The sequence below is a fragment of the Cavia porcellus genome, unplaced genomic scaffold, assembly GCF_034190915.1.
Source record: "Cavia porcellus strain 051 isolate PalLab524CR breed Dunkin Hartley unplaced genomic scaffold, mCavPor4.1 scaffold_6, whole genome shotgun sequence".
In the NCBI taxonomy this organism is placed as follows: domain Eukaryota; kingdom Metazoa; phylum Chordata; class Mammalia; order Rodentia; family Caviidae; genus Cavia; species Cavia porcellus.
Genome location: NW_026947489.1, coordinates 103,611,237 through 103,622,639, shown reverse-complemented (window position 1 = coordinate 103,622,639; position 11,403 = coordinate 103,611,237). Strand labels below are relative to the sequence as shown.

The 11,403-nt window shown below is 45.2% G+C and overlaps 1 protein-coding gene across 1 annotated transcript; it reads left to right on the top strand.

The window, feature by feature from the left end:
- The first annotated feature begins 1,601 nt into the window (after positions 1–1,601).
- Positions 1,602–3,699, top strand: Adm (adrenomedullin). Its single transcript, XM_003465694.5, has 4 exons — positions 1,602–1,769; positions 2,193–2,308; positions 2,447–2,596; positions 2,750–3,699. Exons 2-4 carry the CDS (start codon positions 2,211–2,213, stop codon positions 3,048–3,050), a joined length of 549 nt encoding a protein of 182 aa, XP_003465742.1. The 5' UTR covers positions 1,602–1,769; positions 2,193–2,210; the 3' UTR covers positions 3,051–3,699.
- The last annotated feature ends 7,704 nt before the right edge of the window (positions 3,700–11,403 follow it).

Sequence of the window (11,403 nt, the reverse complement as noted above, 5' to 3'; positions counted from 1 at the left end):
TCTACTCAGGTGACTGACTCTGGGAAGAATCCTCTGAATGAATAACCTTGATGTACCCATTTCTTCCCAGGTGCAATATCCATGGTTTCATCCTAGAGCCATAAGGTGGCTGAGCCAGCAGTGCTCAGCCTAGAACAAGCTGTGGGGCAAGGTTCTTAGAACCAGCATTCAGGTGCCGTGGCTGTGGTTTGGTCTCAGGACTATTATGGCAGGTTAGGTAGGAAACTTAGAGCTCTGCTGGACTAGATGGGGATGCTACAGCGAGGACGTGACCATGCAAGAGTAAACCAGGGAGTGAAGACTAGAAGCCAATCTAGTCTGAAGCCTCTCAGTCTAGTCACGGGGCTCCAGGACATGTGAATGGAGTAGCTGGTAACAGGACATTAGAGATCGGCATGCAAGAAGGGAGCACCCTAGGGGCTGCTTTCCCTTTTGGACTTCAGAAGGGAAATAAATTTAAAAATGTCAAGACGCTGTGAGGGACAAGCACAAACGGTGACAAACATGTTCAAACTGATTCATCATGAACAGGCACATTTTTTGGGTGGGGGTTGGAACTCTCCTCTGTCTCTTGAGATAGTGACCCCAGCTTAGAAGAATCCATGCCACCGCACCCCAATCAGGGCTTGCTTAACCAGGCAGAACTAGGAGTCTATTGCTTCCTACCTTTAGTGTGACTGGCACAATAAAGTTCAGCTCTTGGAACTTCAGTTTTATATTGGGTGAAATGAAAAAAGTGATACTACCTTCCTCACCTAACTTGAGAGCGATTGTCAAGATCAAAGGACACTGGGAGGTTGTTGTGCTTAGTAAACTGTAAGGTGATTAACATACGTGAAGCATTAGTGTGCTCTTGGCAGCCAGTCCTCACGTTTACAATGGGTGAATGAAAGCAGCCAGGCAAACTCTCAGGTTATAACCTTATAAGGCATAATTGGATTACGGGGTGGGGAGATAAAATGCTATCTCTTTCTAATTTTGGTTATTCCTGTATCTCCAAAGAGGCACATAAATACTAAAACTTCAGTTAACTACCCCCTCCAAATCCCAATTCTTACTGCAGCAGCTTCAAGATTTGCCCTTATTGTGAAATCTTATTAGCACATCTAGGAACCCCAGGTCCCGGCTGCTCTAGGGGGCTGGCGAGCCCCACGCTTGTCTGTACTGTACCTTTCCTCTGCAGTTCCATAGGAGTCTGAATCCAGGCTGGGACCAGTCATTGAACCGGCGGGCACGAGGCTCCATTTAAGGACCGCGCGGTCATCCCGACCCTTCTGACTCTTGCAGCGCTATCCCAGGAAGCCCCCCACTCTGGGGATGTATAAATTCTGCAATAAGCACCCCCACAAGCCGCGCAGGCGCTTCTTCCCTTTCTGTCCGAATCATATGCCAGAGAATAAAGGCTGCGGCAGTTCCTGCACCAATCTGGAGCTTGTCTCTGAGCCCTGCGGGCACAAGAGACCCTCCAATCCCACACCCACTGGAAAGCAATACGTGCACCCGCATGGAGGAGCGTGCGCGCGCGCCCGAGGAAAGGAAGGGCTAGAGGGCAGTCCAAGCCCCGCCCCCGTCCCCTGCGCTTCTATAAAGCGCAGGAACCAGAGCTGGCCGCGCTGAGTGGTTTCTTGGTGACACTAGGCAGAGCAGCTCTGGCCTTACCACTTCTGTCTTCTTACCACAGTCAATCTTGGACTTTGGGGTTTCGCCACTGACAGAAGGACGTCTGGGACTTTCTCCTCCAAGGACTTGGCGGATCACCCTTTCAGCAGGTAGGTGCACAGCGGGGGCGGGGGCGCTTTTCTGAAGCCGGAAACTGGGAGCGCTGGGTGAAGAGGACAGCCTACTTTGCGGGATCCTATTTGGGGTACACCCCACATCCCAGCCCAGCTCGTGCACACAAATGGGGCGGAACAGACCTAGTCCTCTCTGCTCCATGACCCAAGTCCCAGGGAGTTGAGCCGGAAACTCCTGGGAGATTGACGCTGTGCAGCGGCCGCCCCTGCGGGGCCTGTCACCCTCTGGGCGGCCGCGACGCTTCTGGCGCCTCTGTGCGCCCAAGGGAGATAAGCGTGGGAGCCTGGCGGAGCGCGGACAGAGGCAGCCCGCGCCGGGGCTCGCGCCTGCCTTCCGTGCCCCGCCCGGGCAGTGCAGCTTCTCTGGTGCAAATGCTCAACTCTTCTCGACTTTTCCAGGGTCTGTGCATCGCCGGAATGAAACTGGTTTCTGTCGCCCTGATGTTCCTGGGCTCTCTGGCCTTCCTGGGTACGGACGCCGCGCAGCTCGACGGGGCGTCTGAGACCCTAAAGAAGTGAGTTGGGCAGCTCTTTCCCTAGTCTCGCTACTGGCAGACAAGGGATAACCTGCCTGCCGGTCCCCAGGGGTTAAAAGTGATTGGGAGTGGAATCTTCCGGACGCACGCTGATCGGGTCTGCTTGTGTTTTTTAAGATGGAGTAAATGGACTGTCAGTCGTGGAAAGAGAGAACTGCCAGTGCCCAGCAGCAACTTCCCTGGGCTCGAAAACGCGAAGGCCGGGTCGGTCCAGAGGGCCCTTGGGCCACAGAACTTGGAGAGCCTCTCTCGCATTCGTCAGGCCAGGTAACTGAAGCAGGGGTCTGGGGTGTTGGGCTGAATCACAACTTAGTGGAAACACTTTCCGCTTCTCTCAGATCCTCCAATGGCTCTCCTTGGCTCCTGGCTCGAAAGCTGTGCCTGATAGGGGTCTCAAGTTGCATTCTTTTTCCTCCCCAGTGGTCCCAAGATCGTCCTCAACCGAGTCAAGCGTCACCGGCAGGGCTTCCGAAGCTTTGGTTGCCGATTCGGGACGTGCACAGTGCAGAAGCTGGCGCACCAGATCTACCAGCTCACAGACAAGGACAAGGACGGCGTCGCCCCTCGAAGCAAGATCAGCCCCCAGGGCTACGGCCGCCGACGTCGTCGTTCCCTGCTGGAAACCAGACAAGACCGGACTCTGGTGTCTTCCCAGCCACAGGCACGCGTGGCTTCTGGCTCCAAGGTGCACCGAGTGCTCGCCACCCTCCGGAGGATTTAGACTCCTAAGCTTCGGCTGCGGACCAGGCTGAGACTCAGTCCTGCAGGGATTTCAAGTCGAGGACGCATCATCTGGCCAGAGCCCTGGCTTTGCAGGACCACCTTCCCTTTGAGGATAATGGTTTCCTCACTCTGATCAGGAGCTGGGTCCCTCCTCCCTGGGGACGGGTTGGGGCGCAGGGCCCTCGGGGCGGGGGTCTGAGCCACTGCCTTGCCCATCCACAAACCCATTTCTCACGGGGTATCACCCCACCGGGGCGCAAGCCTCAATATTATTACTTGAACTTTCCAAAACCTAGAGAGGAAAAGTGCAATTTGTGTTGTACGTACATACAGAGTTAACTATCAGTATTTAAGTTTCTTGCTGTCAAGATTATTTTGTAACTTCAAATATATAGAGATATTTTTGTACGTTATATATTGCATTAAGGGCATTTTAGAGCAATTATATCCCCCTCTTATTTTAAGACGTGAATGTTTCAGCGAGGTGTAATATAGTTGTTTGGTTCGTGGAGTGCGTGCGTGTGTGTGTGTGTGTGTGTGTGTGTGTGTGTGTGTACAAAAGTGTACCTGATTACCGCCTGTGGAAGGGAACATTGTGTCTGTATAATCTATTTACATAAAGTGGGTGATATGTGAACAGCAAATAATGTCTCCTTACTGATTTATTCTCGCCTCAAGCATCCCGGGAGCGTTCTGAACCCAGTCTGCCCCAGCGTAGGAATCCCGCCGCCCATCTCTGGAAGGTGGGGTGACGGTCCAATCTGGGTGCGAGCTGGCTCAGCTGCGCGCGGGTTTAATAGTCGCGAGAGCTCTGCTTTTCATCGGGGGTGCGCACATCCCCAGTGCCCGGTGTGAGTAAGGGCTTCGCAGAGAGGCCGGAGGTCACTGCTTCGCGTGGCAGCCAGGCGGGGCTGGGAAGGGCGAGCCCAAGTGGGGTGGCGAGCCTGGACACCCGGAGTTGCGCAACGGCATCCAAGTTTTACGAAGCCACTCGAGGAACCCTGCGCCGTGATTGCGTGCTTCGGACAGGTCTGCCAGACTAACTAAAGGGGTTTACTGGGCCAGTCAAGTTTTAAATTTCGAAGCTACCCTAGCAATAATGTTTGGACCTGTTAGGCAACTCGGCAGCCAGTAACCTTAGCCTTAAAGCGCCCCACAAGCCGGCGGGCTCATAGTCTAGGCTGTGGTGCCCCCTGCCGGCAGCCGTGGATAGCCCCCCCCCCCCCCGCGCCCCGTCAGGGGCGGCGAGGCTGTACGTGCGGTTTAGGATTAATAAATTCTCCTACGTGGGAGTCAGCACACAACCTTAATGAAAGAGGAAAGGGAAAAAAAAAAACAGCTTGCAGATGCCAACCAGCTCCCCCACCCCCACCCCCACCCCGACCTGCGCGGCGGCTCGCTGTTCTGGGACAGTGACTCAGCGCCCACATGCTGCGCAGTGTGCAGCTGCTGGCCGGAGGCGGGCTGGACGGACGTGCCGCCGGAACCGTGCGCCTCCGACGGCCCGAGACCTTCATTGTTCCGTCTCCCCTTGCAGCTCTCCCCTTCCTTCCTCCTCCCCAAGGCTTTTACATTTTCGCCCCACTTTTCTCAGGCCTTCCTTTGCTCTCCCTCCTTCCTTCCTCCTCCTTGCTTTCTTTATGTCTTATCATCTTAGAAGGTTGCTCCGAGTTCCGCTGATAGATGCTAGACACTAAGTCCCGTTAGTGACAAGACGTGCAGGGCCACGTGAACAGGTAGGGAGGGTAAGCTGGGGGTTGGTTTTAATTTCCCTCCCCCATTTTGTCTCAGCCAGTATCTTGAAGACCCAAAGTGGAGGCAATTGCCAGTCCCTTCCAGAAAGTTTCCCTGTCCTTTGTTAGTTGATCTTAACAGCGTTGTGAGGTCTGCCAGAAGTGAGGGGCTGCAAGTGGGACAACAGAGGATCTCTTAGTAAACATTCAGGTGAAGGGAACTATAGCGCCAGGCACTGAAAAGTACAGGGCTTTTATGAATGAGGGAGTGACTAAAAGTTACAGTCAAGGAATTTCTGTATCAGGGTGCTCTGGGTGGGTAGCTGCTGACAGCGGTGGCACACTTTGGCCTTGCAAACAGTGGCTCAAGATTAAACACTCATTCTTTTCCTTGAGCTGAGGTTTACCCCCTAGCCACAGAGTCCTCCAGCCAAACCTCACCCTGGCAGAGCTTCAGCCACTGGACAAAGCTGCCAGAGGCAGGTTGGGCACTAGCTTAGGGCTGCTGTGAGCAGGGAACAAGGCATCCAGCCTTTTCTGCCCAGGAGTCTTATGACTTCAGGGAATCCAAAGCAAGTGAATCTGAAATGGTTCAGTTCTGAGAGGGAAGCAGCAGCTGCTCAGCTGGAGTCCTTCCCACCACCAATCCTGTGACTGCAGACCTTTCCGAGGAAACAGAGAGCCCCTATGACCAGTCTGGTAGTGTTTAGGGTTAACTGAAGGTCATCTTCAAATCCAAGACACTTCTTGGTAAACTGGCCATCAACTTGCCTTTTTTTTTTCCCCCCATACAGTGCTGAAGTTTATCAGGATAGGGCCTCTCAATGCCAATAACACATCATTTATCAACAATGATGAGTCATTTGTGAGCTGATTGGACCTGTCTACAGCTGAGAAGTAGTCACAGCCTTTATCTGCAGCTACTGTTGCTGGCTGTGGGAATGGTACCATGCATTTGTGATCAACCAAGGGTACCAGGCAATTTCTTGAAAAGTCAACAAGTTGTCTGAACAGCTAAGGGTGAAGGGGAGAGATGAGAAGGAATGCAAACTGATTCTTTTTTTAGCACTTGTTTGGTGTCAGATATTCTCCTAGCCACTTTCTGTACCTTATCTCATCTAGTTCTTACAGCAGCCTTGTGAAGTAGGTGCTATTATCTCTTTGTAGATAAGGAAACTGAACCTCAGAGACATAAAGAAACTTAACCAAGGTCACACAGTGAGTAGTAAGTGTTGGAAGCTGAATTTGCACCCACACGCTACAGGCTATTTTGATGCCATGAAGTCATAAGGAGTAAAGTGGGATAATTTTAACATTTAGATTCTCAAGCCAATTGTCCCCAGATGTCCTCTACTGCAGGGATGGTTTGGAACCTGTGGTTCTAAAAGATTTCCAGGAGGGTTGGTAGAACTGGAAAGGAGAGCTGCCTTAGCAGCAAGCTCAATGTGAGCAAAATAAAAATTGAAGTGAGTTTTAAATTCTTGGTCTAGGTTTGCAGCAGGGGTTATAAATCAGGAATAGCCTTTTCCCCCCTGAGCTAAGCCACTGACCTCTTTGGTTTGCATTGCCAAATATAATTAGAACGTACACCAAGGGCCTCAAGAGCTGGCTTCTTAGGGGAAGGCCTCCTGAGTTATTCCTGGCCCAATACTGTCTGGTAGGTCTGAAGTCGCCTAGAAGAACACCTGTGTCTACAAAGCTGCAAATAGAGTTTCCAGCCTTGAGGTGGGACCTTTTGTCTTGGCAACTGCTCCTCAAGGCAGCTTTTCAAAGGATGTTCTGAGCTGACTCTGGAAGTTTGTAGTGCTGCCCCTCCTGTCCTCAGAAGGAGAGGTCTTATTATCCAGCGACCCATAGAGGTTTCTGCCAAAGCTGGGTTGGAGACTTGGTCTTCATTTGCATGGGAAGAAGGGTGAGGCTAGATAGCTATCTGGTGGTCCCACTGGTCTTGTTCCAGAGCTATTTTGGAACATTCTGGAAAAACAATAAAATGACTGACCACACAGGGAGCTGATTTTAGTAGGTTATTGTACATTTATCCAATAGCAGGAATCTTTTCCTGTTCTGAATAGCAAGATAAATTTTTTAGAATGCAAAAATTGTAATATATCTTCAGAATGGAAAAAAAATTTCAACTTCAATATCATTTAATATCGTCCCCAGAGATAACTACTATAAATATTTTAATATGTACATTTTTATATATTTTAATATACACACATTTAAAAAAATGAAACAGGTGGGGACAACTGAATTAAACACACTCTTCAGTTTAAGAAAATTTGTCATTATCCATCTGTTCAAGGTTTCTTTCTTATTTAATGGTCTTATTGTTTCCTCCCATAATTTTCATACCTCTGTCTCAGTATGTATGATAGTTGTACTTATTCCATACATATTATCTTTTGAAATCCATTGTATTGTCTCACAATAACTTCTCTGTGTGTGTGTCTCTGTCTCTCCTTCTCTTCCTTTCCTTTTTTCTTATCCTGGTGATAGAATCCAGAGCCTTTACACTGAGCTATATCCTCAGGGTTTTTCACTTTTTACTTTGAGACAAATCCTCACTAAATCACTAAGTTGCCTAGACTGGGCTTGAACTTACGTTTCTGCCTCAGCCTCCCAAAATACTGGGATTACAGTCATGTACCACCATACTCGGCTACAACTTCATGTTTTTAATATACAAATCTGTTGTGTTAAAATTTTTATTGTTTCCTAATTTTCTCATTCATCCCCAAAATATCCTACCCACATTTTACTTTTCTTGTCTTTTAGTGGAAGACATTTGAGTCACCTCCAGCCTCCTTTGCCACCCCTCTGAGTGTAAATAAACTCCCAGTTTCTTATGAATTGGAATGAGAATTTCTTGGAGATGTATATCCACAAATTTCATCATTTAGCCATAAGACTTCTACATACATCTGATGCTGAATTGGCAACATTGGATTTTAGAATGCCGGTACCAGTTTGTATTCCCACCTATAAGAGTTCCCATATCCCTGTGTCCTCGCCAATCTTGTGTTTGTGATGGTTCATTTTATGTGTCAACTTGACTGAGCTAAGAGATACCCAAATGGCTGGTAAAGCATTATTTCTGGGCGTGTCTATGACGATGTTTCTCCGAGAAGATTAGTGTTTGAATCAGCAGACTTAATAAAGAAGACCTGCCTTCACCCATGTGGGCGGGCATCGCTCAATCTGTGGGGAGCTGGAATAGAACATAAAGGTGATTTCCCTCGTTCTTTTCAAGCAGGACATCTGCCTTTTCCTGCTTATAGACATTGGACTTCCCGGTTCTTAGACCTTCAGACTCTAAAACTTACATCATCAGCACCTGTCCCCACCCTTTCAGACTGGGAGTTACACCCTCTGCTTTCTGGGCTTTCAGGCCTTTGTATTCGCACTGAATTATAACCCTAGCTTTTCTGGTTTCCAGCTGCAGACAGTATACTGTATCTTCAGAATCTCAGCCTCCGTAATTACATGCGGCACCCCCCCACACACACACACATTAGTTCTGTTTCTCTGGAGAAGCCTGAAAATATATCATGGATCCTGTTTTTTGATGCTTGCAACTCTAATGCCATTTAGGCTTCAGGATGTAACACAATGGTAGAGTGCTTGCTTACCATACATGGGGCCTGGGGTTCAATTCCTAGCACCACAGACACACACGCAAAATTATCTGAAATTGTTTTTTACTGGAGATAAAATTTAAAGGACATAAAAAGAAAAATGAAACCAAGTACTATAATAAATACATAATATTATTTACATTTTCATGACTGATTACAAGTGACTTTTGGCATATCTCCATTTACTGCTGATGTGAATTATCCCTAATGAGACACACAATTGCAAACAACATTTTTATTTCCTATGCGGTATTTCATCAGATGCAAATATCATAATTTGTTTAACTGGTCCTCTGATTTTGGACAGGAAATCTTTCCTACTAAAAACGTCTTTAATATTTTTGTGCATTGATCTTTTGGTAACTTTATGTTTTTAGGGTAAATTCTGAGAAGTAAAATTATTGGGTCAATAGATATGAGTTTTAAATTTTTGTTTTTTTTAATTTATTTATTGGTACCAGAGATTGAATTCACAACCTCGCGTTTGCCAGGCAGGCACTTATGCCACTGAGCTAAATCCCTGGCCCTAGGTATAATTTAAAAAAAAAAATTTGAAACATATTGCTACCTGAAAAAAGCAATTTTCACTTTTATGAACAGAATATAAATGTCAATTTCTCATATAATTAGCAATACTGAGTTTTATCCTTTTTCTTATTACATTATCTGATAGTTAAAATGGTACTCCCTACTACTTCTTAAAAAGTTTTCTTTTCTCATGTTTTTGAGTTCTTTCTTCCTTGCTTGCTTTGTTTTGTGAGATATGGTCTCACTGTTTCAAGTATGACAAGGCTAAGATTGGCCTCAAATTTGCAATCCTCCTGTACCAGCTTCTTGAGTGCTAGGATTACAGGTATGTACCACATGCCTGGAAATTTAATTTTAAATACATTTAGTCTATAGTTTTATTCTAATAACTGTTATCTTTATCAGCTAACTCTTGTTTGTCATGATCTGTTCCTTATTTTCTGTGCTTTGGGGTTCTGAGCTCAAGTTACTAAAGCTTATCCTAACAATGATTCTGTGTGGACTGGATTGAGGTGAGGGTTTCCAGCAAGCTTTATAGCTTTATAGTTTCTGCTTCTAATTGCCTCAGGGTTTTTTTTTAACTACCCTGGGGCCATTTTTGTACATTAATTGATTTGATGCCCACACACCATGCACAAGCACAGACGTGTTAGAGATACGGGGGTTAGCCTTTTGAGAGTCCTGGATTTACTTGTGAATCTTGATTCCCTTTCTTTTGTCTCTAAATAAGTCTCTTTATTATCAAGTAGATAACTCAGGAAACTGCTTTTCAGCTCAGGCTTTCTGCTTTGGATTTTAGCTACCTTGGTTTGACCTTCTGGATTTTCTGTATTTTCAAGGGAATTCAAGAATGGACTTTTTAAAATTAAAAATATTATTAGTATGTTTTACAACACATAATGATTACTTTCATCATGGGGAGCTGGTACTTGTACATAACACATCTTGATCCTTTTTATTTTTTCCACTATGCATTTAAAAGAATATTAAGTATGTTTTTCTTAACTTTTGTAGATATTTGATAGTAGCAGATTTTCAGATATAGTTTACTATATCTTCTAAAATAGGAATCGGCATCAACTCGTCTCATTATTACTTTAACTTTTATTTTTTCACTAGTAAGCTTATTTTTCATGTCTTTGTGATGATTGTGTTTTCTTGCATATATTAATTTGATTTTAAGTTCTTGATTCATTTATTCAGTTGAGGTGCTTGTGTTTTTCCTACTAATGTGAAATACTGCCTATTAAAATAATAATGTCATATTGCATACACACATTTCTTTTTTTTGTACAGTGTAGTTTTTCCATATAAAAGTTATAAATATATATGCAATCAAAAGTTCTGGGTTTAAGGTATAGCTTAGAGGTAGAATGCTTGCCAAGCATACATAAGCTCCTGGGTTCTACTTCCAGCACTGCAAAAATTAATCTTTTCTTTATAATTTATGTCTTTGTTGGTGTGCTTGCAAGATCTTTGCTTCAATGTCTTGCAATATCTATTTTTCCTAATACATTAATGATTTTGTTTTATACTTTAATCATTTTAATGCAAATGGAATTTACATATTTTGATATATAACATGAGGCAGGGTTTAACTTTATTCTTTCTCTAAATTGTTGTCTAGTTGTTCAGTATGTATTCTGAGCAAGACCGAGGTTTTTCAAGCTGAGACCTTGCTAAATTGTCTAGTCTGGGCTCAAACTCTTGATCTTCCTGCCTCAGCCTCCTAAGTAGCTGAGATTATAGGAATGTATCATTGCACTTGACTTCTTTTCTTTCCCCTAGACATTATACTATTATAAATAGCTATGTCAGGTAAAAATGTTATAGGGAGTTAGAACTAGGTCTTCAAGAGAGTCAATACAAAAGAAGAAAACATTGTTTTTGTTCTTTCCATGTAAACTTGCTACGTGAGCTGCTTTCCCATTAGATCAATATTACCTAATGGCTTTGTAATCTTGGTTGATCATAGTTTTAGTTTCCATTGTACCCACCTTGTGATTTTGCTCTATATGACTTCCATTGTAAATTAGTGGCCTCAGCAAACCATTTGGGTCCCTCTTGCCTTTCTCAGGAGATGTCTCTCTCTCAACAAAATTTCTTACTGTAAACCTCCATTGCTCCTTAGAATCCATTCTTCAGTTCTGAGGGACATGAACTCGGTGTATCTGACATCTAGCAAGTTGAGAGTTACATTTGTTTCTTCTATGTAATATGAAGGTCCTATATCAATGTCCCCCCAACATATTTCAGTATGCATCCATTAAAAAAAGAACAATAACATTCTGTTCTATAAACCAATGTGCTCATGTCATCTTTAACATTAAATTCTGCAATATCATGTCATATCCAGCCCATAATCAAATTTGCCTGATTGTATTAAAAATGTCTCCTCCCCCACAAAAGGCATTCAGGTTCTTTAATGTTGCACAAGGACCAGAAGAAGAAA

Coding starts and splice junctions, on each gene's coding strand:
- Adm (XM_003465694.5), top strand. CDS start 2,211: ATGAAACTGGTTTCTGTCGCCCTGATGTTCCTGGGCTCTCTGGCCTTC. Junction 2,309..2,446: donor GCGTCTGAGACCCTAAAGAA/GTGAGTTGGGCA, acceptor GTGTTTTTTAAG/ATGGAGTAAATGGACTGTCA. Junction 2,597..2,749: donor TCTCGCATTCGTCAGGCCAG/GTAACTGAAGCA, acceptor TTTCCTCCCCAG/TGGTCCCAAGATCGTCCTCA.